General features: G+C 45.0%; 4 protein-coding genes across 4 annotated transcripts; 1 reads left to right on the top strand and 3 right to left on the bottom strand.

The window, feature by feature from the left end:
• Positions 1-202: 202 nt before the first annotated feature.
• LOC100821402 (eukaryotic peptide chain release factor subunit 1-2) lies at positions 203-3325 on the bottom strand. The gene is made up of 3 exons (XM_003568528.4): positions 3080-3325; positions 831-2295; positions 203-701 (listed from the first exon to the last, which is right to left on the bottom strand). The coding sequence occupies exon 2, from the start codon at positions 2259-2261 to the stop codon at positions 945-947; it is 1317 nt and encodes a 438-aa protein (XP_003568576.1). The 5' UTR covers positions 2262-2295; positions 3080-3325; the 3' UTR covers positions 203-701; positions 831-944.
• A 10243-nt stretch (positions 3326-13568) lies between these two features.
• Positions 13569-14108, top strand: LOC104583175 (vegetative cell wall protein gp1-like). Its single transcript, XM_010234948.1, has one exon. The coding sequence runs from the start codon at positions 13569-13571 to the stop codon at positions 14106-14108; it is 540 nt and encodes a 179-aa protein (XP_010233250.1).
• Positions 14109-16752: 2644 nt separating this feature from the next.
• LOC100821920 (nascent polypeptide-associated complex subunit alpha-like protein 1) lies at positions 16753-19214 on the bottom strand. The gene is made up of 4 exons (XM_003568530.3): positions 19042-19214; positions 18150-18234; positions 17436-17560; positions 16753-17355 (listed from the first exon to the last, which is right to left on the bottom strand). Exons 1-4 carry the CDS (start codon positions 19108-19110, stop codon positions 17020-17022), a joined length of 615 nt encoding a protein of 204 aa, XP_003568578.1. The 5' UTR covers positions 19111-19214; the 3' UTR covers positions 16753-17019.
• Positions 19215-21122: 1908 nt separating this feature from the next.
• Positions 21123-23472, bottom strand: LOC112270673. Its single transcript, XM_024458659.1, has one exon. It carries the CDS (start codon positions 23080-23082, stop codon positions 22555-22557), a length of 528 nt encoding a protein of 175 aa, XP_024314427.1. The 5' UTR covers positions 23083-23472; the 3' UTR covers positions 21123-22554.
• Between the last annotated feature and the right edge of the window lie 2782 nt (positions 23473-26254).

Consider the following 26254-nt stretch of genomic DNA (forward strand, 5'->3'; position numbering starts at 1 on the left):
AGTACCGCTGTTTGTATTGAATCCTTTTATTGTTTCTATGATTGATTACTCACTGTCAACAGTGGAGAAGATGTTTATCTGAAGAAAATGGCTTCCAAATTTTTATTTTTGATAAAAGATTTTGTTGCTCGCTAACTAGTCGCTTACTTGAGACAAACAAAAGAAGATATCTTTTCAAATGACTTTGTTGCTCCAGGTCAGATTAACGAAAGAAGATGTTCAAGCACCAAAATGGATCGCTGGTTTCCATTCTTCAGGTAAAAACCGTTTTCGAATGTCCAGAAGCGTCTCCACGGGGTTCCAGCTAGATCACCAATACAGGTTCCAGGTTTGCAGGAGCAGGACAGCATTAGCACCGACACCGACATTAACGTAACTTATAAATGTAAAATAATCACCAAATTACATGTGTCTTTTAACTTCAACTTTCCTGACAACTCAAATGTAGCGCACGCGCGCGCACACACAACTTTATTTAGGAAGTAGTAGATCAAACACAGCAGCTACAGTAGCAGCATAAACCTGAGCGGACAACAGCTGCTGACTGCGCGCAGTACACAGAATAATGGTTCCCTGACTGCAGGAAGAAGCATTCTTTAGCTACAAAGCGTCGACGCCATCATCATGCCCATTTCTTTGGCCTTGCACAAGATCTAGATCGTAATTGCTCATCAGTTCCTCTTCTCTCCAGCTCCTGCAGTCTGCAGAGAAGCAAATGGTGTGATTTGAAGATGAGTGAAAAGAGAAACAATTAAATATATCCCACATCAAGAAACAGAAATGAGAATCAAGGATGTTTATCTGCCATGGTCAGTTTCATAGGTACAAACCTTGGTTTCCTTGCACCGATTGTTTGGATGTTTCAGGGTACATATCTCGTCCCGGAGCGTCGGGGCCAGCACAGGCTCCTCACGGACCGGATTCAGTTGAGTTTGAGCTGATTGCTATTCCATATCTTCATAAACATCCTCATCTGACATGTCGTCATCGTCGTACGCGGTAACATCTGCTGGGTAGCGGAGGATCCCGCCGATGCCACCGAAGCCCCGGCAGAACTGCGACCCTTCCTGTGACCTGTTGGTGACGAACTCCAGCCTGCAACCGTACTGCTGGTAGTTCTCAGCGAACCACTCCAGCAGCAGCATCCTGTCCACGACATCCAGTTCCCCAGATGTTGCCTCGTCCACGAAGTTGCCCTGGTCCATCTCCTGGTCACTGCTAAGGTACTTTATCACCGTCTCCCCCGTGGCAGAATTCTTGAGCTCATATCGCCTGGCGTCGAGGTTCTCCCACACGATCAGCGTGTCCACCGCGCCCATCTCCAGGGCTGTCATGGTGTCCTGCACACCAAGGACATATTTTCCAGTGTCCTGGCCTATCTCCTCAAAGTACTTCCCAAGCAGCTTCTTCTCTTGAACAAACTTGACTTCAGACAGGACCTCGACAGACATCTCGATGGCTTGGTTGAAGCCACTCTCCCCTCCGTAGGACACGTCAACTGACTTGATAACCTTGGACTGCAAGCGTTGGTCAAACATCTCGGATTTGCCCAGCTCAGTCTTGAAATCAGCAGAACCAGCCAGGATGAGTCCGACAACATTGGGCTGGTTAGTGGCAGGGGTGATGAAGAATTGTGTGGCCAGCTCGGCCACCTTGCGCAGGTAGTTGTGCCGCTTCTCCACGCGCAGCCGGGCGAAGCGGACGGCAGACTGCCCTCCTCGGCCATGCTTCTTAGGGAGATCCACACTGAACTTGTAAAGAACCTCCCTGCTGTTGCCACTCAGCGTGCCAAAGAGCGTCCCGTTGCCGTCCATGATAATGAAGCCGAACTTGTCATCGGACTCCAGAAGCTCATTCAGCGCCTCTGTGTGGAACTTGTTATCACAGAGATACAATGACGCGTTTATCGGCCTGAAAGGCTCGAAGTCGAAGGTGACCTTCTTCTCCTTGCCGTCATCGGTGACGACGGTCCCGGTGTAGAGCACCAGTCCGTTGGGGGGAACCCGGTTGTAGAGCTTCAGCCTCTGCTGAGCAGAGGTTATGGCAGCCAACACGGACTGACGGTTGACTCTGCTCTTGATGTTGGAGGCAGTCCCGTACTCATCGCCCAACATCTTGGCCACCCGGGACACCTGATCACGCGGCGGCATGATGAGGGAGATCATGCTCGTGCCGTTGCCCCTTGCAGCATCCAGTGCCTTGATCAGCTTCTTCACCTTCCATATCTCAATGTTCTTGTCAGTTTCGTACCCCTCCACCATCTTGGCTAGTTTTTGCAGGGTGACCAGCCTTCGCCTAATCGAATTCAGTTCAGGTTGCAGATTAGTCCGCAAAACTAGAAATTAAATGCATATTTTTACATGACCACCAGAAGAGGCTTTTAGCGTGTAGTATAATAGAACTATCTAGCATTCCTCATCTGCAATGCAAAACGGAATATCTAAACCAACCCATATATAGCCAATATAGGCTTCATAGCTCTTCACGGCTAAATTTTATTCGGGCCGATATCAGCGTCCAAAGCATCCGTGCTAAGAAAGAAAAACATTGACAGGTTCGCATGAAAAATCACCAAAACACTACACATATCTGCTCACTGTAATAATTTTTTCCCACTCCACACGCTGGATAAACACCAGATCCAATAATATCGATAGGAGCAGAAAAAGATCTACACACGTCTGGGTAAAGATTGCACTGGATTGAATACTCGATCAGCACACCCAGATCACAAACAGATCATGCCCGATTAATTTATTTCAGAGAAAACATCATGCCTGATTTTTCTTTTAATAATAATAATAAGCACGGAGATGACAGGATCATCATGATGATGAAGCACAAGCATATCCTACTCCTACAAATGACAGTTCAAGGAACATAAAGGCGACACGCAAAAGAGCAACCACATCGGCACAGGCACCAGGTTGCAAAAAAAAATTACTAGCACAATAAGCATACTCTCAGTCTATTTGTGCACCGGGTCAATTTTTCCTCTGGCTCCGCCCCTGGGTCGATCAACACGTACGGGTAAGCAAAAAAAAAAAAGTGGAAGGCGGAGGCTGTGTAGCGCGCGCACCTGCTGCGTGGGTGCCCGGCGGCGGGTGACGCCGGGCTCGGGGAGAAGTCGTGAGTCGTGAACCAGGGGAGTTCTTCTTCTTGTTCTTGGCGTTAGGAAATGGTGCCAGCGCCTTTGGGGGATTTCTGAGACGATGATGATGGCTTGGGTTTTTTAGGGGCTGGCTGAAAGGGGGGAGGAAGGAGGAGGTGGTGGAGATGGTATCGAACTCTCTCGAGAACACAGTACAATTTCCTACCAGACTCTGCGGGCTGCAGCCACGCGTACGCGGAAGAAAGGACGCCAGCAAGCCATGGTCACATCGTCATCAGTCACCAGACAGCTTTCGGCTTCGGGAAGGCGTATATGCTGCTTCCGCCGCACACGCGAGTTTCTTTTCTTTTTGGTCTCTGTTTCCGCCTCTCTCCTGGTCCTGGCCGGGCGCTCTAATCTCACCTCACAAAAAGAAATTCCATTACGTAATGCATTATTTCCGCTCTTAAATATAAAGTGTTTTCGTCTATCCTAATTTAAAATTTTAAATATACCGACATGTACGACTCCAAATAAATATTACACTTATTAGATGCTGTGATCATTATATATTTTTGCAAATCTAGTCAATTTTTTAAAAATTGGACTACACTATAGCGCGACATCATGTGTTAAGGCGTTACAACCATGCATTCGCATGCCATACTGAACAGTAATCATTCAGCATGTGCGAATCGACAGAGGCATGAACACTATCGAGCTGACGTTAGCTCGTTACAAATCATGTGGAGTAAAAATTGATTTAGACTAAAATTAGAATATTTATGTTTAAGAACGGGGAGTAGTTAATTAAAAATTGTGCTTTATATTTACAAAAATCCAAAAGTAAAACTCACATGCACTAGAAGTCTTCACCGATGCTTCTTAAAACGTTACACCTTTCGCAAGAAGGTTGAAAACATACATTTGCCAGTTAATTAAAACATGCATGTAGGAAAGTTTCATTTTCGTGATAGTTCGTTTGAAGAAACATACATTTGCCAGTCAAAAAAACAAATGAGCTCCAGTACTTAAATCACAGAAGATGAAAAGGAAAACTCAGGCAGATAGATTGTACGCAGTGCAGCGGTAGTACTAGCTCTCTGCAAAAATCATTCAATTCAGCCACCATCCGTCCAATCGAGCCAGGTGCCAGTAAGCGGGGCCGGAACCGGGCTAGGGCGGTACGACCAAAAATGGACACACAACACCTGGCGCGCTTAGCTACACCTGCTGCCCTGCATTTGAGCTTTCTGGTAGGAGGATATATTTTCTTTCGGCGTCGTAAACGTGGCGACCCGTGTTTGCACCAACGGTCCGTGAGACTGGTCCGGTCGAGGTTGGCAGGCGGCTTACCGCGTACGTTGCGGAACGGCGGAATTGGCACTTCTGGAAGCAAACTCACGCGTGGACGTGCCGGGACGCCCCCGCACGGTACACGCACCGACAGCCCGATCGACGCGTGTGCAGGAATCTATGCCCAGCCTTCCTTTTCTTTTCCGTTTCAAAATATGTAATACCGCCGTCCCGAAACAAGTGAGGTTTATTGGTATAAACGTAAAAATTTATACAAATTCACGTCACTTATCACTTATTTCAGGACAGAGAAAGTTACATATGCTTTTTTCATTTTACAAAAGTTGTGTATTTGATTTCGTTAATATAAATAAGAATTACTTTATTAATATGCGGTTTTAAAACAGGAATTTATATAATAGATCCGCCTATAAAAATTCTTGTTGATAATTGTGATTTCATATCATATAAATTATATGTTAATACATTTATCATTGGTCAAAGTCTTATCTTAACGAAACACAATACGCCAAAGTTAGACAGCGGCAGCACGCGACACGTAGATCGGGACTTGGGAGGTACGGAGAAGAGAAATGCTAGATTGATAGCTAGGATGGGATTAGGTATTTCCCATATCCTACCGAGCGAGTATCCTTAAACTATGCGATCTAATTCCTTTCAATGATGAAAAGAAAAATCACCCGACACATACGGATACAATATCGGAGTATCCTAAGATATATCCCATATCCAACCCGAGTGTTTTTGGCGTATCCGTGCTGCTGAGAGTCTTGTAGGAAATACCCTAGGATCCTTAGGGCATCCGTACTAATAGAGTCCGCATTGACCATCCACGTCATTTAGAGTTGACAGCAAGTTAACACATGAAATATGTTGTTTTCTTTAGACTTACTATTCGTGTCTTAGGCTTTAGCGAATACCTTTAGGATTTAGCAATGTTTGTTACAGTGCGCTTGACACAACAACAGAAATGCGTCGCGGTTCTTCTTCGCTTCATGCGTGTTTGAGCATCTCCATGCTCAGCCAGTGCAAGTGCACAACCACGATTATAACAAGCAAGCAGTCATACCTGAACCATGATTATACTCGATGCCCAGCCAACCCTTAATACTATCTTATTCTTCTCCGTTCCACAATATAAAATATATTTGTTCACAAAGGTTGCATGAGTTCGCTAAGACAAGAATTTGAACAAAAATACTTTATTATTACGCTAAGATATGAAATCTGTACCGATAGAGTCGTCTCTAAAAGTTTTTGTTGATAATCCTGATTTATTATCATATTAATAAAAAATTTATTGATCAAAATTTTATCTTAACGAAACCAAATACAACAACCTTTATAAAAAAGATCTCAAGTTTAAAGAAAATTCTAACAACATATATATTTTGGCGATGGTGACGATGCGTAGAGGCAGAGCCCATGGTGGCACGACACCTAGGTCGGGACTCCGAGAGGCAGGGAGAAGATAAAGACCAGATCGAGAGCATTGGTTCAGGATTAGGTATTTCCCGTATCCCCACCATATCGTGGTTGTATCCTCAAAGTATCCAATTTAATTTATTTAAATTAAAAAAATGGAAAACACCTATGGATAAGTATCGGGAGTGGTATCCCCGTATCCAAGCCCCGAGCGTTCTTGCGGTCTCCGTGCTCCTGAGTCTTGTAGGAAATACCCTACAGTCCTTTAGTGACGCTTCTTGCAGTGATTTCCTTTTCTTAATTGTGCTTGTCACGGCGAAAGAAACGCGTCGCAATTCTTCTTCACTTCATGCGTGTTTGAGCATCTTCATCTTAATTGTGCGGTACACAACCACGATTATAACGGGAAGTGCAACCAGCAGGTTTTAGGGGGGTCACAAAACAAAATGCGACACATGGCGAACTTCCATCCATCGATGTCAGGCAGGAACGAATTTTAACTGGGAAGCGAAGAGCACACTGACAGGCACAACAGATAGTGTTTGAAAATTAATCAATTTCGAGAATAACAATTTAATGAATAATTTCAGAATATAGATCAAGACGACAGTAGCAACTAGCAGATGCATCTCGAAAATACTAAAAGTATTAAACAGCACAACGAACAACAATATGAACTCACAGATCATAACTAAACAACAGATCGAATCACGATGTACGTACTGTTGCGGTATAGAGAAAGCCGTTACTGTTGCGTTCGTTTGACGAAGTTGTTAACGAACAAGACAGCGGCGTGTCGCGCAACCGCCGGTTCGAGGAGGCAGACGACCCATGGTTGCAGGGAAGCGAGCAGTCGCGCGGAGCGCTTCCCAAAAACCTTATTCGCCCTCTCCTGTACAGGATCGCAAGGCGAAAAGTTCCGGAGACCTGCTCTCCCGATCGCTGGTGCACGCCGGCGCTCGGGATGGAGTAGACTACGACGACGGCGCAAGAGCGAGAGAGAGGCGAAACCCTAACTCGGTTGTGTTGCGTACAGATCGGAGGGACGGGGCGGCTATATTTTTTTTTAGAGCCAAAGGCACCGCCCAGTTCCATTTCATTGAAATGAAACACACAATCCCGGAGCGACTGTATATATAGTCATGCAAGTATAGGTCGGTTCGGTTTAGAAAACCTGAACCGACTCCACAAAATCTGCACGCATCTGTAACAGATTCCAAAAATACCTTGCGCGCGTGACAAAAAGATAAGAAGCCTGGCCCCGCGCCTGCCCGGTTCGGTTCGAACTCGAAATCGATCCACGAAATGCGTCGCGCGCGTCGTGACGAGGTGAGCGGAGGAGGAGGAGGAGCGCGCGTGAGGATTTTCCTTGCTCATTTGCTCAATAAGTGAGAAGCAACATCCCTTATATGTTGGTCTCACTCACTCTAAACTAGTAAGGTGTGACTATTCCTATTCCTACTCTCCTCATCCCACTTCATGAATGGGCCTTTGAGATTTTTCAGAATTTATTAAAATTTGGGCTTGGGCTGATCAGGCCCACCAAATTCTAACAATCCCCCACCATATCTCAAATACCCATTTAGAGATTTACCTGTTCTCGTTACTTGTTTATATACTAGTGTTTCAGCAGAGACTGTTAAGTTGAACTTCTGCCTAGAACTTTAAGTTACATCCATCCACTCTCACAATGGACTAAGCCTTGAATTGCAGGCTGGCGTGAAATAGATTTCACTCAAAGTCAACCAGTATTGGGCTATCAGTAGTCTACCCCGCGGGTGGAGCATATGCGTCATACTCCGTGGTCTCTTCATGAGTTACTAGAGATCACCCAAATCTCATAGACTGCGACGTTAGACAGTCGGACTCATATAGGTGTGTTCTTTCAAGAATACTATGTAGGACAGCATCTTTCCCTACTCATAGCCGCAATGAACACATTAAGGCATGTCGCCAACCTGCCTTACAGCAATTTGAGAGTCGCACATCTTCACATAGAGGGGGTTATAACAAACTCTCCTCTCTTATAATAGCTTCGTTCTTCCCATATCCTACTTCACGGGATTTCCGATCACATAGGTTGGGTTACCACTATGCCACAACATTCATGGGTCTCAACCCCATCTCCCTCGATGCACTCTCTATCACATTACGTGATAGTCCCTTGGTAAGGGGATTTGCCAGGTTTTTCTCTGTTCGTGACAGACTGCACACGTCTCCTCACGTGTTTTGATGACTTCGCGTTATTCTTTGAACTGTTTACTTTAGTAATAACCGTTTGATTACCACAGTTCATCAGAATAGCCGGCACTGGTTTTTTCAACCACCGGCAAGTCCATCAAAAGATCTCTCAGCCACTATGCCTCAAAGGTGGCTGTATCTAAAGCAGCAAGCTCTGCTTCCATAGTTGACCTTGTCAATATGGTATGTTTGCAAGATCTGCATGATACTACACCACCACCAAGTATGAAGGCATACCCGGTTGTGGCGTAGAGATCATCTGCTTCAGAGAACCAGTTTGAATCACAATATCCCTAAAAAACAGCTGGATGCCCTGAATAATGTATTTCATAACTCATCATACATTTTAGATAGCGTAATATCCTTTCTAGTGCACGCCAATGATCTATACCCGGGTTTGACGTGAACCTACTCAATTTGCTCACAACAAAAGAGATATCAGGCCTCGTAGCGCTAGCCAAGTACATAAGGGAACCGATTATTTGAGAGTATCTCAATTGATCTTTCCCTTCTCCATTGTTCTTTCTGAATATCACTCTGGGGTCATACGGTGTTGGTGAAGGTTTGCTGTCAGTAAAACCGAAGCGACTCAAGACCTTATCAACATAGTGGGATTTCAACAAAGTAATTCCACTCTCATCTTTAACCAGCTTAATGTTAAGAATAACATTAGCCTCTCCTAGATCTTTCATATCAAAGCAATTTGATAGAAACGACTTGACCTCATTTATCACTTTTATGTTTGTACCAAATATCAGAATATCATCCACGTACAAACACAAAATAACACCTTCGCCCCCACCATGGCGATAGTACACACATCTATCAGCCTCATTAATGACAAAGCCTGCAAAAGTTAAATTTCTTTCAAACTTCTCGTGCCATTGCTTAGGTGCTTGTTTTAGTCCATACAAAGATTTTAGTAACTTGCACACACATTTCTCTCTTCACACTTTACCACAAATCCATCTGGCTGATCCATGTAAATTTCCTCTTCCAACTCTCCATTAAGAAAAGAAGTCTTTATGTCCATTTGATGAACGACAAGACCATAGGAGGCAGTCAGGGATAGTAGTACTCGAATGATAGTAAATCTCGCAACGGGTGAATAGGTGCCAAAGTAATCTTCATCTTCTTTCTGAGTGTAGCCTTTCGCCACAAGCCGTGCCTTATACTTTTTAATAGTACCGTCAGGCCTTAGCTTTTTCTTGAACACCCACTTGCAGCCTACTGGCTTACAACCATGGGGTCTTTCAAATAGCTTCCAAGTCCCATTAGAGAGACCCGAGTCCATCTCACTCTGGACAGCTTCTTTCCAGTCATCTACATCCGGAGATGCATATGCCTCTGCAATGGTTTTGGGAGTAATCTCCACAAGGTACACAATGAAGTCATCACCGCAATCCTTCGTCTCTTAATCCTGGAAGGAGCTTCATTGTCATCCTTCTCAACATCATCCTCAGGATGTTCAGATTCATTATCAGATGTATTAGATTCAGGTATGCTAGACTCAGGTAATATTTCAGAAAAAATTCTAGCAATGCTATACATATCTTTCATAGGAAAAATCTCAAAAAATGTTGCATCACGAGATTCCATAATAGTATCAACATGCATATCAGGTACCTCGGATTTAACTACTAAGAATCTATAGCCTAGAAAGATACAATCCACTGTTTTCGGTCCGAACTTGCGTTTCTTGGGAATTGGAACGTTGACCTTTGCCAAATATCCCCAAGTGCGCAAGTAAGAAAATGATGGCTTTCTTCCAATCCACTCCTCATAGGGAGTCTTCTCTTTATTTTTATTTGAAACTTTATTCAGGACATGACATGAAGTCAGTAGCGCCTCCCCCCACCATGCCTTAGATAAACCGGCAGTGGCTAACATGGAATTCACCAAGTCAATCAGCGTACGGTTTTTCCTCTCAGCGACCCCGTTTGATTGGGGAGAATAGGGAGGCGTTCTCTCATGAATAATGTCATGTTTCGCACAAAACTCATCAAATACATTGGAGAAATACTCGCCACCACGATCCGACCTAAAACGTTTTATCTTTCTCTCCAATTGATTTTCAACTTCAGCCTTATAGATTTTAAATTAGTCTAAAACCTCATCTTTAGTTCGCAACAAATAAACATAACAGAATCTAGTAGCATCATCAATTAACGTCATGAAATATCTCTTTCCACCTTTTGTCAACACACCATTCATCTCACAAAGATCAAAATGTATGAATTCTAGAGGTGCCAGATTTCTCTTCTCGGCCGCCGTGTGGGGCTTTCGAGGTTGCTTTGATTGCACACAACTATGGCACTTAGAACCTTTGGCAATGGTGAAAGTAGAAATTAAACTCATAGTGTATAGCCGAGACATTAAACCAAAATTAATATGACATAAACGAGAGTGCCAAACACTTGCATGATCATTAACACTCCCACAAATATGGTTCACTGACATATCACTAAAATCAGAAAGGAAAAAAGGAACAAGCCTCCGCACTCATAACCTTACCAATAAATTGTCCATGTTTGGACACAACTACTTTATTATACTCTAAAACTACCTTAAAACCATCTCTGCATAAAAGGAAACCGCTAACGAGATTCTTGTTCATGAAGGAGACATGCATCACGTTCCTTAGCCGCACGATCTTCCCCGAAGTAAACTTCAGATCGACTGTACTAACACCACGAACAGCTGCATGCGACCCGTTCCTCATCAAGACGGTTGAATCCCTTCCATGCTGGTAAGAAGTAAACAAAGAGATGTCAGAACATACATGAACAGTAGCACCCGTATCCGATCTGCACGATCAGGACAGTCTCTGGAAAAGTGGCCGAGCTCTCCATAGGTGAAACAATTCATCTCGCCTTTGTTTATTTTCTTCTTCCCTTTGTTCTTTCCATTGCCGCGAAAGTTCCTCTGTACCATATTGGCGTTAGACAGAAAATCAGCAGTTTTCTCAGTGGTGTCCTTAGCCCGAGCTTTCTCTTCAACATCAAGGGACGCTATCAGTTATTCAACTGATCTCTCTTGTCTCTTGTGTTTTAGAGACGTGGCGAAGTTCCTCCACGCGGGAGGTAACTTCACAATAATGCACCCAGCCACGTACTTGTTGGGTAAATCACACTTGAGAAGCTTGAGCTCTCTGACAATGATCTGTATCTCATGCGCTTGTTCAACTATAGAACGGTTATCCACCATCTTGTAGTCGTTCAGCGACTACATGGTATACAATTCACTGCCTGCATCGGTTGCACCGAATTTAGCATGCAGTGCATCCGACAGCTCCTTTCCGTCTTCTATGTGCATATACACATCACAAAGACAGTCAGAAAGAACACTTAGAATGCATTCTCTAAAGGCAACATTGGCATCCTGAAAAAATTTCTAAGCTTCCTTAGATAAATCTCCCTCTGATGTGCCGTATGTCACCCAGAATATTTTCAGAGTCTGCAACCAGAGCATGGCCTTTAATTGCCATCTCTTGAAGTACATCTCGGAAAATTTATCCGGCTTCAATGCATCGGCTAAACCCATAGTTAAATCAGGAAATTGCGTACAATAAGATTTTTGGATTGTTGGAAAATTAAGCAATTTCGAGAATAACAATTCAATGAATAATTCCAGAATATAGATCAAGATGACAATAGCAACTAGCAGATGCATCTCGAAAATACTAGAAGTATTAAACAGCCCAACGAACAGCGATATGAACTCACAGATCATAACGAAACAACAGATCGAATCACGATGTACGCACTATTGTGGTGGAGAGGAAGCCGTTGCTGTTGCGTTCGCTTGACGAAGTTGTTGACAAAAAAGACGGCGGCGTGTCGCGCACCGGCCGGTTCGAGGAGGCAGACGACCCATGGTTGCAGGGAAGCGAGCAGTCACACGGAGCGCTTCCCAAAAACCTTATTCGCCCTCTCCCGTACAGGATCGAAAGGCGAAAGTTTCCGGAGACTTGCTCTCCCGATCGCTGGTGCACGCCGGCGCTCGGGATGGAGTAGACTACGACGACGGCGCAAGAGCGAGAGACAGGCGAAACCCTAGCTCAGTTGTGTTGCGTACAGATCGTAGGGACGGGGCAGCTGTATTTTTTTTTAGAGCCAAAGTAGTCACGCAGGTATAGGTCGGGTCGGTTTAGCCAATTTGAACTGACTCCACAAAATCTGCACGCGTCCGTAACAAATTCCAAAAATACCTTGCACGCGTGACAAAAAGATAAGAAGTTCGACCCTGCACCGGCCCGGCTCGAACTCGAAATCGAAATCGATCCACGAAACGCGGCGAGCGCGCACGTCGTGACGAGGCGAGGCGAGCAGGGGAGGAGGAGCGCGCGTGGGAATTTACCTTGCTCACTTGCTCAATAGGTGAGAAGCAACATTCCTTATATGTTGATCGCACTCACTCTAAACTAGCAAGTGGGACTATTCTCATTCCCACTCTCCTCATACCACTTCATGAAAGGACCTTTAAGATTTTTTAGAATTTATTAAAACTTGGGTTTGAACTGATCGGGCCCACCAAATTCTACCAGATAGATGAATAGATGAACCAAAATGTGCAAAGATACATGTCGTCTTGAACGGCACGGGAGAACCGGTTATCTGACGGTAGAAGGGCCTTCGACGAGACGGCAGTATAGAGGAAACGGGCAAGCAGCGTGATGCCGAATGCAACCAGGATGGATACCATCTGAAAGGTGCGCAAGGAGAGGCATGACCAATCTATCTGGCCTCCTTGATGATGTATGTGAAACAGCAAAAAAAGTGACGTGACGAATGCTATATATCCGAACAGAAAGAAGGCGAAGGAGAAGGAGGATATGGACATGAATGAACTAATCAACAAAGCGCTACCTAGTGAATCCCGCGCGTTTAGAGTTTATTAGACAGGACGAGACCGTCGCCAAGAATAACAGCTCGTCAATCTAACTCGGTTGACCATGCGAAATCTTGCAACTACCAACTTCAGATACGATCACCACGATGGAAGGCATCATGAAATTTCTACAAGAACCCTTGCATCTTTCAACCATAGGGCACTTAGATGGTGATAATGTTGAGAATAATTATTTATGATTAATTAGGGTTAATTATTAGTTAATTAATGATTAATTAGATAGTTAGTTATGTAACTGTTCGTGTTCCAATTTTCCTAAAACTTGGGACGCGAAAGTAAAAACTTGGGACACCAATGCATGTAATGGTGCCCCTTCCCCTTTATAAATATATCTTCAATCAATAAAACAAAGACAAGAATTTCATTCTAACACGTTATCAGCCACGTTTGTTCTACAATCACAAAGAAGAGAAGAGAGGTGAGAATCATGGCATCCTATGATCTGCCCCAAGTTCTCGTGGAATGCTTGAGTTCTTGGGCAAGCCGCCGGGGAACTTACCGCCGCCGCTGGGCTCGCCGCCGGTGGACCCCACGCCGCCAATCGCCCCGCACGGGTGGCCGCCTCGTCCGCCGGTTCGCCACCATGATGCCCCGCGCCGGCTCTAACCCGGCTGCGCCGCCGGCCACCGCGCCACTGGCCCCCATCCCGTCGGCCTCCGAGCCGCCGGCCACCGCGCCGTCAGCCTTCACCCCGACGGACTTGGTGCCACCGGACTCCCCAGAGTACACTCCTTCCATGGAGTGGATGTTGGCCGGACAGGCGCCGCCTATGCTTGGAGAAGATGACGACTTCGTTCTTGCCCTTGCACCGCCGCCGCTCTACTGCCCCATCCACAGACATGGGCCGTGCCCGACGCGTGACGGCACAGCGCGGCCACCTCCATCCCCGACCCTGCCGACGACCCCGCCTCGCCTCAACATCAACACGACCCTCGCCGGCGGTGGCAACTCTGAGGCGGACCACGGCGGCGACGAAGACGATGGGCTTGACGATGTTCACTCGGAAGCACGCCGGTTCGTGGCCGCCATGGCGGCTCACCGCGCCGGACCGGTCGACGGCGACTGGAATCCCGCCACCATCGGCCTCTCCTCCTCCGACGAGGGGTGGCCCTCCTCCATCTAGGCGTGCGGCGAGGAAGACGGCCGGGCAACGGCAAAGGCGGCGGCGGGATTAGGAGGATGAAACAGCGGCGGCGGCGGACTTTGGGGAAAGAAGCAACGGCGGCGGCGGCGGGGCGGGGAAACCTTAACAGCCCGCGCCCGCCCCCACCCCCCCCCCCCCCCCCCCCCTAACCGTCCGCGCCCCACTCACCCTCGGCCCGACCTGGGCCGGCCGCCAAGGCCCAGGCCCCTCCCTCCCTCCACTGGCTACGGCCTTTTTTGCAGAAAAGTCCGGAACTTCCGGCTATTTGCAATTTGGTCCATGTATCTAAATGGAAGGAAATAGTCTCGCTCAATAAAAGGAATCTATTTACAAAAGTAATACCTACACCTCCAAATATTTTCCCAGTGGGATTCAAATGAGTTTTTGTCTAGAAAAGGAACGAAAACAATGAGGTGGTGAGATATAAAACGAGACTTGTAGCACAAGGGTTCACGCAGAGACCCGGCATTGATTTCAATGAAACATATTCTCCGGTTATGAGTGGAATTACTTTCCGATATTTAATCTCATTGTCTGTTCAAAATCGTCTATCTATGCAGTTGATGGACGTCGTGACTGCATATCTTTATGGGTCATTAGATTCGGATATTTACATGAAGGTTGCCGATGGAATCCAAATTCCGAATACTAACGCAAGACGCAACATGTACTGTGTAAAGTTAAATAAATCTTTATACGGTTTAAAACAGTCGGGTAGAATGTGGTACAACCGACTAAGTGAGTTTGTCATTAAAAAAGGTTACTCTAACAATGATGACTGCCCATGTGTATTCATCAAGAAATCCAAAACAGGACTTTGCATTATCTCTGTATATGTTGATGATTTAAATATCATTGGCAACAAACGGGATATTGATGAGGCTCGTAATCATCTAATGACGGAATTTGAAATGAAATATTTGGGTAAAACCAAGTTCTGCTTAGGTTTACAACTTGAGCACCTTCCTTTAGGAATATTGGTTCACCAAGCCACATATATCCAGAAAATCTTGGAGAACATGGACAAATCTTATCCATGCAAAACACCTATGGTAGTTCGATCTCTAGACGTAGAGAAAGATCCATTCAGACCAAAAGGTGATGGAGAGGAAATTTTGGGATCTGAATTCTCATATCTTAGTGCCATTGGAGCATTAATGTACCTAGCAAATTGCACCCGGCCGGATATTGCATTTGCGGTAAATTTACTAGCTAGACACAGCGCAGCTCCAACAAAATGCCATTGGGTAGGAGTTAAGCAAGTTTTTCGCTACCTACAAGGCACTAAAGATCTAGGTCTATATTTCCAAAAGGAAAACCAAGATTCTGAATTAATCGGATACACTGATGCTGGCTATTTATCTGATCCCCAAATGCCAGATCCTAGATCGGTTTCGTGTTCCTACACGGTGGGACAGCCATATCGTGGATGTCTTCTAAACAGACTATAATGGCTACATCCACAAATCATTCTGAAATAATAGTCTTATAAGAAGCATCTCGTGAAAGTGTATGGCTACGCAGAGTGATTAACCACATACAGCAATCATGGGGTATTGGTTCTATTGAATCACCAACAATTATCTATGAGGATAATTCTGCCTGTGTTACTCAGATGCAAACAAGTTATATAAAAAACAATATACAACATATTGCACCTAAACTACTCTATCCTCATGAATTACAACAAAATGGGGAGATAAATATTTTGCAAACCAAATCATGCGATAACCTCGCTGATTTGTTCACTAAGTCCTTACCCAACTCCACATTTCAGAAATGTGTATATGGGATTGGTATGCGACGACTTAAAAATTTGCAAGCATCAGGGGTAGTATTCACCTGAATTTAACCTGTTCATAACATCATATTGCACTCTTTTCCTATTATGAGTTTTACTCAATTTCTCATAAAAGGTTTTTAATGAGACAATATTAACATGAGATTATATGTCATTTTTTCATTTTTTTTTCCCCACCGGGGTTTATTTGGATAATATACAAGACATATTTATTGTTCATATAATTCAATATGAATTATCAAGAGACAATATTCAAAATATGTTATACCATTTTTTCCTTAATTTTCCCATTTGGTTTTTTAAAGGGAGTTTTCATAACATATCAATATTATTATTATTTTCTCAATATTTTTCCCACAAGGATTTTGGAGGAAATTACATGATTACAAGATTCCACGAAGATTCAAAACTATACAAATTAACGGAGCAAATTGATCGGGGGAGTGTTGAGAATAATTATTTATGATCAATTAGGATTAATTATTAGTTAATTAATGATTAATTAGACATTTAGTTATGTAACTGTTCGTGTCCCAATTTTTCCAAAACTTGGGACGCGAAGGTAAAAACTTGGAACACTAATGCATGTATTGGTGCTCCTTCCCCTTTATAAATATATCTTCAATCAATGGAACAAAGACAAGAATTCCATTAACAGATAAATCAAAGAGCCAGCATGCCGTCCTCATGTCTTGCTGTTTTGTTTACTCGTGAATCATTGAAGCTGTTGGCAGGTTATATGAAAAAATGAGAAAAGTGAGGTCGGTCTCGAACAATCATGTTGTCAAATTGGAGGATTTTATCGCATGATGAAATGTGAGGTTGGTACCAAGATGTGATATGTCCATTTCCGTCATAGGGACTCACATGATGTTGTTTCAAGCAACCAGAATTCAAACAAATAGAAGACTGATAGAAACCAACCCAGAATTTGTTCCAATGCATGAAAAAGAAGCCTATTCTGACATCCCTTCCAAGTCTCATAAACACAGAGCAGCATAGTACGCACAGATGACCACCAAACATTACAACTCGAGTATTCCCATGTAAACAAGGTAAAGCTGGCATAATATCACAGGTCGGAGACGGCTAGTTCGTCAGTTCCATGATAGCACTGACTATGTCACCATCGGCGCTCTTGAGCGCCTTCACAGCCCTGGCCCTTGGCACACCAGCCTGCGTCATCACCAGCTCAATGTCCTTCGGCTCAACATCAGTATCATCAACTTCCTCGTCATCATCCTGAGCTGCCGTAGACGCCTCAGGGTTTGAGATGACGCTGCTAAGATCAGGCGCCTTGAACTGCTCAGCGGCCTGTGACTGCAGCTGTGAGCTCAGGTCCTCAATCTTAGCCTCCCCGAAAATGACATAGGTGTCAGATGCAGGGCTCTTGAAGACATCTGGTTTGGAAATGACAAACAGGATCTGAAAATGAAACAGAAGTTAGCAGCAATTTTTTTTACCAAAAGCATTATAAGACAACAAAAGAGCACTCAGTAACTCACATTCTTGCTCTTCTTAACAGTCACACGGCTCACACCAGTGATAGACTTCATGCCAAGCTTCAGCATGGCTTTCCTGCTCTTTTTCTCGCTCCGACTCTGCTTAGATCTTCCACTTGCATCACCTCCTGGTCATTAGAGCAGTTGCAATTAAAGTCGAGAACAAATATCAATCAGACTAAGTTTGAAGTTTTAAACAAAAGATTGTAGACATAACGTCACAATAACACATTATGGGCTTGGCCTCACATGACAAGTTAGAAATAATTATCACTGGCATAACTGAAAATGACAAGACCTAAACCTGTTCAAAGTTCAGACAATAACAATACTCTATTGTCACCTGAAATTCAAAATTGAACAAGGCCAAAGCTGAAAGCAACTGCGCATCTAAATGCAGATAGGAACATATGATATAGTCAAAGATCCTAAAAGTTCATAATCAATGATTTCGGTCATGAAGTGCAGTACTATTGCATATTCAGTACAATGTATAATATTTTGCATCAGCTTACATGTTGGTCAGGGCCATTTCCCATGTCAACCATAATTCAGCCAACACTAGCAATTCAGTAAATGATTAACAAGAAAAACTTAGTGTTTAAAGTTAGAATGAGCGTAATATTTGTGCATCCTTTTGTTTAGCGTAGCAGTCACTTCCATAAGATTGAGGTTAGCCAACAATAAAAGATAACAAAGACTACATTTTCAGCATACCCTCAACATCATCATCATCTTTGTCATCCTCGTCATCGTCGTCATCTTCCTCATCATCATCATCCTCAACTACGGGCTCATCTCCCTGAAAGTACAAAGGATTTCTACCAGTTAAGATTACCTGACAGGCAATGGTAAAAAGAGAAACTAAATATGAACAGAAACACTATATGTGCGCCAAGAACATCTGAAAGCAAATTCGTAATTGACCAAGAAGCACAATGATCAAAAGATCTGCGGGTTACTCTAAAGTTAGTCAGGATATTAAGAGATATATTTCTAATGGAAATGGGGCAAAGCATATTCTTAATTTTCCCTGCAAAGCAAAAGCACTGCTTCTCACTAGCAACAACCTCAACTTTACTGTCAGTCTACACTCAGGCCTACTTCGTAACCGGACACACTGTGTTGCAAAAACTGGAGCCAGCTGGTTTCAGTGCTCCAAATCACATTGTAGGTGATGATAGTCTAAAACAGTAATCTCTCTATATAAATTTCTAGTTCATATATGCTGCAAAGGCTATAATAATATTAGTGAACATGATGTTGCCTGCAATTACACAAGGGCATAGATATATCCTTGATATCCGCAGTAAAAGGTAGAAGTACAGGAGATCCAACCATTTGCAGCCCAAGAGTTTCGGTCGTCCTATCTAAAAGTCGGCAGTAAAGGCAGTTTACTACGGATTAGCACCTAATACCAAGCATCACCAACCTAGCCAAAAGCCTAAGGCCTGCAAGATCTACCAAAACTGGCCTGCGCAGAGCCCCGGAAAGAGAGAAAACGCATCCTAGAACAGCACACATGCGCGATCCGGCAGCGCGGATCGGCTAAGCCTGGTCCAAACAGACAGATGAATCAAGGGCAGGGTATGAAGGGTTAGATCACCACCTCCTCGATCTTCTGCTCTTCCAGATGGGCGCGGAGAAGCTCCTCCTGCGTCGGGGTCACGGCCGTCATGGTGGGAGTAGGCGCCGGCGCGGATAGCAGAAACCCTAGAACCCTAAAGCTGGGGAGCAAGGAGGTGTGGAGGCGCAAGCGAGTCACTGGGAGCGGAGACGCGCATAGACTCGTGACGCTTTATACAGACGACCATAGGCCTGAATGGGCCGGTAGGTATTGAGTTCTTGGACTCGGACGAATGTGCAAATAGGCCCAGCGTTAAGGACTGTTGGTGTGGAGGCCAAACTGCAAATAAGAATGAAGATACCCTCAAATAGACCATAGCCTGGGCATAGCCCGGGTTTCCGGCCAGCCTCAGGCTCAGTAAAGCCCGGTGCCAAAACCCCAAGCCTGGGCCCAGCCCAAAACCTGAAACTTTTCCTTTTTAGGTTTTAGACATATTAAAAAAACATACTATTAAAACTTCAGGACCTATTTTTTAATATATATTTTTACCACTTGTAATCCATCTTGAGCTTTCACGTGAGGATTCGGGCAGGAAACTGGAGCCCCGACCCGAATACCCGATACGCCGGGCTTCAAGCGGGGCTGGTCAAGCCAGGCCGCCCATGCTCGGACACTCGGCAAAATTGATGTGCCGTCAACTCGCGCTAGCTGCAGTGATACAGGCCGGGCACATGTAAACCAACTTTGCCATGAGAACTTCTTTGCTTAGAGCCTTTTTATAATTTGCGAAATGCAATTCTTTTCCAAGTTTCTTGTTATAATTTTGCCGAGTGCAATTCTTTGTCGAGAGCCTTTTTAAGTCTTTGCCGAGTGCCCCCATGGAAAGCTCTTGGTGATGCCACCGGCATTCGGTAAAGAGCTTTTTTCCAGTACAGTTGGAAGGAGATCTTCAAGGGAAAAAAAATCCTTCTCCAACATCAAATGGATATAAATGAAGAGACCAATGCAATCAAACATTTTTCTGTCATGTCTTGTTTCTTTTCTGCAGTGACAGGACTACCTTCATTGTTTATCTTGAGAATAATTTGACTCCTATCATAATTTAGCACTTATGATATATTGTAAAGAGCAAAAGTACACAATGTTTTCTTAGTTCTTGAAATTTGCCAAAACACATACTTTTTATTGACATGAATCATAATTTACATCCAAAATACTCTGATATGCATACTTACATAGTATACAATCAAGCCAACCAGCTAGTTAGTTCTAGATCCAGAACCCTACGGGACAAAACGAGGTGATATGCTTAGACACTAGATAGGAGTTGGTGGTGGTGCTGATGGAGGTTTCTAGCTCTCCTTTATGAGAGTACCTGAGACAAACCTGGTGAGTTGGTGACATGGTGCATACAGCCATTACAATCCCCAAAGGCATGCTCATACTCCATTCCTTGGCGTACAAGTACCTCCACAAGGCAAAACTTGGCATTGTGAAGTTGATGCTCCTACAATATTGTTTGGACATCATACTGACATTTCCATAACAGAATGTGATATACTATGTTGCTTGCTTATCTTAACATCATCCTCTTTGTTCGACTCGTGCTGTTTTTTGATGACCAAGATCTGCATCTTTTGCAAGTACTTGATACCAAGAATTAAGCTGTCAACTAGGATGCTTGCTGGTAACTTGGATGGAGAGGAACCATCTGGGATTAATTGCTCAGTTACTCAGGTCACAGACCACCAAAAGTTGGGGCTTCAACAGGTAAAAACATTGATCAAAGCTAGATGAAGACAGCAACAAAAGGCCGACCACGAAATAAAAACCTTCAGGCAAACTGTCATGGCACTATGATGCATTGTTCTGTTATGCGCCAGTAGAGATTGATTCATTGATCTCACTAGCGCTGACACGCACCACCAACTGAGTTTTTCATATCCTGTTGTATTGGTTTTCAGACTTACTGCCAGAGTAAATGTATATATGAAAATGGGAATGCATGATAACGAGGTTGCTGATTCACATGCTCATAAAGATCCCTTTCATTTCAAGTTGATCAATTTCAGAAGTCCCAGAATATCAGAGGGCAGGAACAAGAAAGATTGGAAAAGGGTATCAGTCAAAGGATGGTCTGACTTCAGAGAGGTCATTTTAAGCGGAAGAAGCAACAGCAAACAAGTCTGATACAAGGAGTCGGACAGCATGGAAGGAAGATCTAGAGCGGAACATAAGATATCTTCATCCACTACAAACAGCAAGGGTAGACTTATCCTAATCATCTGTTCCAGTTTACATAACACAGTCTATCCGAATACAGTACAAAACATACAAACTATTAGTTTAGACTGCCAATTTAAGATGTTTTGGCTATCAGAAAGGAAGGCAACATCCAAGATCCTCCTTCAACCCTTGTTCTTCAAGCGGCACTTCTGTTTCAAGCAAAGCACGAAAGAGATTAGGATGAAAGTAACTAAGAACAGAATATCAAATGAACTAGTAAGACAACCGGCTACTACAATGGCTATCAACTATTATGTGGCACTCAAAGGCCAAAAGATGCAATATATTTGTTTCAGCAAAACGGATAAAACGCCTCGATATCCTAAACCACTTGTCAAATAGAACAAACAACTGCTCGGATAAGGTTAAAACGTCACCCAGGAAACTTATTGTTAGATCAGATTATACACTGTCATATAGGAGGGAAATAAGCATCAAAATATACCCAAATCGGAAAAGATGCATAAAGCCAAGTGTGGCAGTGAGAAATATAAGTATCTACAATTGAAATCTGTGTGCAAAATGGCATGCTTCAGCATTACAGAACTATAAAAGTTCAACAACATTCTGAGAATAACAAGTTAACGATCTGAGACAGGATAGTTTCTGGTAAAGAATTCAAAGGCAGTCCAAGTTCATATAATGCAACATATATGACCATAGGAGAAACAAAGATGCAAGAGATAAACTCCTATTCTTACAATTGTTAATCACTAAGTCTGTAATTCTTTTTTATGTATATCTACATTATCCTTCTCCACTCATTGACCAATGACCACACACCATGAGCAGGGGATTGATCACAACAGCGTATTGATGAAAAAAGAAATGTTAACCACTCATAAGCATACAGCACATGCCAAAGCAAAGAACATACAATAGGAGATTAAAGCAGTTCACATTTCATTTGCAGAACATAATATCTAAACAAGAGTGGTAAAGTCTGGAATCATCTGCCCCTGAGAATACAACATCTCTATGGTGAAATCCCATCCAATGTTTATATGCAGAAGACCACTCTACCCCTTCTGGGAGCTGAATACTGAAGAAACTGGAGCTCGCCAAATCCAACACAAGAATGTCGTCGAAGGTGCCCCCAGCCATGTAGATCCTATCATTGATGAGTAGAGATTTTGGCCAACATCGCGGATGGAGGAGTTGTGTCATGACTTTGGTAAGCATGACCCAGACACCATCTCGCAACATGTATACCTTCCCGATAGGATTACATTGCTCTCTATTGCCAGCCACATGTACGATAAGCAACAGTCACCTCCTCTGGGAAGGAAGCAAGAGAAGGTTATGGGCGTCATCTGTCACTGCATGTGGTGGAGGTGGTGGGAGGACAGCCACGCCTCTCTCAGGGAACAGTGGGCTGTGCACTTCATATGCGTATTTGTGATTCCGGAATCCGGAGATGAAGATGCTGCCGTTCCGGCATTCCTTAATCGACATCCCGTGGATGGTGTCCAAGCTGAAGGTTGCCATGCGGCAGAGGACGGTGGCGAGCTCCAGCTCTTGGGTCTTGGTCAGCAACGGGACGAAGCGTGGAAGAAACTCGAGTGTATGGGGAATGAACACGTCTCCGACGTACAAGCCGAGAAGCCGGGGCGGGTGGCGCTGGCGGAATCGGCGGAGGAAGGCCCGGTCGGCGGCGTGGTGGTACCAGCGCGTGCAGACGAGCGCGGCGCGGACGAGGGTGGTGGGGAAGCCGACGCGGAGGAGGATCTCGCGGAGAAGGTCGTCGTCATCGAGCACCTTGGCCACGACGGCCGCCGGCGAGCTTGGGAAATCCATTTTCAGCCGCCGATCTCTGCCTCTGCGGGGGCGGAATTTTGGTGACACAAACAGATTTGTTGAAACGGAGGGGAGGAGAAATCGTATCTCACATTTCTGGTATCATTCCCCTCCTCTACTGCTAGAACAAGGTAGGGTTTTAGAGGAAAGATCAAGCTAGGGTTCCACGCAAGCAACGAAATTGGGGAAGAACGAGACTCGCATGAAATTGGGAGAGGGGAAGGCGGCTTCGTGGGGGCGGACGGCAGAGGCACCGACCGGCGTCGGAGGCTGGATTCGGACCGCCGGCGGGAGTCCCGTCAAGGCGGCGCTTGTGGCCGTGTTGAGCAGAGCACGACAGGAGTCAAGCCCCGAATTTTTTTCTTTTTCACGCAGGGCGGTAAGGTAATAAACGCCACATCTTTCTTCGTGCATTGTTTCAAACGCACACATTTTCTTCACACGTTAACAAAATGACATTTTTGGCTATTTTTAGACCATTTTTCGACATGGTCCCACATGTCATTTTATTTTGGACCACATTGCCCCTGCCTATTCACGTTGATTGATGTGAATTGATTGAATGGCAGAACCTGGCTTGCTAGACCCCTGCGGCTTAACGAGAAACGAACGGGACATAGGAGGAAAAAAGAAAGATCACCGCCGTCGCCGCTGGACGTGATTGCCGTCACGGCTACCCAAGATCGCGCCGTCGCCTCCGTAGGAAATCGCAACGCCGTCGTCGACGCCGCACGCGATCGTCGCCGCGTCCGTAGGAAATCTCACCGCCGCCGTCGCCGCCGCACGTACGTGATCGCCGCTGCCACCAATGGACGAGGCCGTCGCCTCCCGATGAGAACGACGTCCAGGAGAGGGACGAGGCCCGCGGCGTGGAGAGCATCGCCACGGAGAGCAACGGCGCCGCCACCGCCTCGCCACGGATTCAAGGAAGCTAAGGGAGATGTGAAGACCTGCCACCAGGTGAGTGAGCACCCACCTACGGTCGCCCCTCTCCTCTCCTCCCATTTCGCATCTGCGGCGACTGGTGGGTTTTGATTTCATCCTCCTCATGTGTAATCTGTTCCTCCGATGCTCTCGCAGTGCCATCATAAAAGGACGCAATACGCGGCGGCTTGCAAGGCGGCGAAGAAGTATGGTCCGTGCTCGCTCAAGTACTCTGCCGGAATTGCCTGCTTAATACTCCGTTATTGCCGGACAGGAGTAGGTAGTATAAGAATCTTTCTCCGTAATTGCAGCGGTCGCCATCCACGCGGGGGCCCGATGGCGGCGGTCCGGCAGACGGCGGCCTGACGAATGTGCGGCTCCTCTTCTCCTTTCTCTCTGTTAAGCCGTTGTAGCTAGCTTCTGGGCTTGTGGGATCCAATCGATCGACATGAATAGGCATGGCAATGTGCTCCAAAAAAAATGACAGGTGGGACCAAGTCAGAAAAATGGTCTAACAAATAAAAAAAATGTCATTCTGTCAAAGTGCGAAAGAAAGATGTGCTATTTTGTCTAAAAAATGAAGGGCGTGCGTTTGGGGCAAGATACGAAGAAAGTCGTGGCATTTTGTCAAATTTCTCAATTTCCATGGTATTCACACGCTCTTATATTTTTCAGCTTTTTTTTGAGACAATCATATTTTTCAGCTAGTCCAAAGTTGTGCGGGCTTGCCACCTTGTCGCTTCCGTGTCTGGACTCTCGTGAATTTCCGGCCTGTTTACACCTGGGTGGGCCCGTCGTAGTGAGCCCCGGCCTAGCTATAGCATATGCATCTTTGATGTACACTAGCCATGAGAGCTCTGTCCTAACCGTCACCATTGAAGATTTAGCGTTCCCCTCGCCTCCGGTCGCTGTCTTGGCACTACGAGGTTGGGGGAACCTCGGTTCCTCCTAAGAGTATACAGAAGTGCTTGACTATTTCAATTGTTTGGTTCCGATCGGCAACGCAATGACGGAGGTTGCAATGCCGTAGCGAATAAAGGTGCTCTGGTTCTTCCTCTGTTGTGGTGGTGTCTCAACGGGCATTGCTGCAGGGCCAGAGATTTTCAATCCCCATGGGTTTAGTGAACCCGATCTTGTGGATCTTGGGTTTGTGTACTCGCAGATCCGTTTATACGTATCTGTCGAGTTTTTGTTACTGTGTCATGGTGCTTTTGTTGGTTTTATCTTTTGTAATTTTGGAATACTTTTCTGGCGTTCTGATGAAGATCTTGCAATTCGATGACGATCTTGCGATCCAAAGGAGGCGGAGCCGGGGCGGGCTACCATGGCGGAGGCGGTGGCCGGTAAGCCATGGCGGCGTCAAGGTTGAGGGAGGCCGCGGGGCTGATGGAGGAGCTCGGGAGATAGAGTTGGAGGGGGGGCTCGGACGCAGGGGGAGATGGAGTTGGAGGAGGGGCCTTCGTGGGAGAGAATTCGGGGGAGAGAAGAAGGGAGCAGAGAGAGTTCGTGGGAGAGAAGAATAAGGGAGCAGAGGGAGTTCGGGGGAGAGAAGAAGGGTGGCTGCGGGGCTGAGAGAGAATAGAGAGAAGAGGTGGGGGTGTATTTTATACCAAACCCTTAACCCTAAAATATACTGATGTGTTTTTGTGAATTTTGCAAGTTCTTACATTGGACCATTATTGACGGGCGTCCCGTGCCCGTTACTGATGATGGATCATCAGTGACGGGTCTTGCTCACCCGTTACTGATGAGGTGTCATCAGGAACGGGCGTGGCACGCCCATCACTAATAAAGGGTCGTTAGTGACGGACATGATATGTCCATGACTGATGAGGGTCATCAGTGACGGGCGGGAAAGACCCGTCACTCATGACCGGTCACATATGTTGTGTTTTGTAGCAGTGTTTTTTAACTCTAGGGATCTGTAGTGACCCAAAGCCCTAAGTTTGATTATGCATCTTAATCCATGAGCATTTGCATTGCATTAGTCATACCCTGCCTTTGTTAAAATCATCTCCAGGGAAAGCTTTGGAAAACTAAAACTTTTGATTTTGTGCCTTCTATGTGCTGTTTGCAACCTTTGGTACAATCTATGTTCAAAATCATTCAAGTTGATCTCTTTGAATTCTGAATTTGAACAGATTTGGAGTTACTTTGTTATTTGTTTCCATCAATTAAGTGAAAAACTGCATTATGCAATTGTAGTTTCATAAATTAATTTCAAAACCTTCCTCTTTGCATTTGGTTT

Source organism: Brachypodium distachyon, chromosome 2 (assembly GCF_000005505.3).
Source record: "Brachypodium distachyon strain Bd21 chromosome 2, Brachypodium_distachyon_v3.0, whole genome shotgun sequence".
In the NCBI taxonomy this organism is placed as follows: Eukaryota; Viridiplantae; Streptophyta; class Magnoliopsida; order Poales; family Poaceae; genus Brachypodium; species Brachypodium distachyon.

Excerpts from the sequence above, each read along its gene's own strand:
- LOC112270673 (XM_024458659.1), bottom strand. The coding sequence starts at position 23,082 with ATGGATTTCCCAAGCTCGCCGGCGGCCGTCGTGGCCAAGGTGCTCGAT.
- LOC100821402 (XM_003568528.4), bottom strand. The coding sequence starts at position 2,261 with ATGGTGGAGGGGTACGAAACTGACAAGAACATTGAGATATGGAAGGTG.
- LOC104583175 (XM_010234948.1), top strand. The coding sequence starts at position 13,569 with ATGATGCCCCGCGCCGGCTCTAACCCGGCTGCGCCGCCGGCCACCGCG.
- LOC100821920 (XM_003568530.3), bottom strand. The coding sequence starts at position 19,110 with ATGACGGCCGTGACCCCGACGCAGGAGGAGCTTCTCCGCGCCCATCTG. Across the intron at positions 18,235-19,041 it reads AAGAGCAGAAGATCGAGGAG|GGAGATGAGCCCGTAGTTGA; the intron begins GTGGTGATCTAA and ends TTGTACTTTCAG. Across the intron at positions 17,561-18,149 it reads AGATGATGATGATGTTGAGG|GAGGTGATGCAAGTGGAAGA; the intron begins GTATGCTGAAAA and ends TCTAATGACCAG.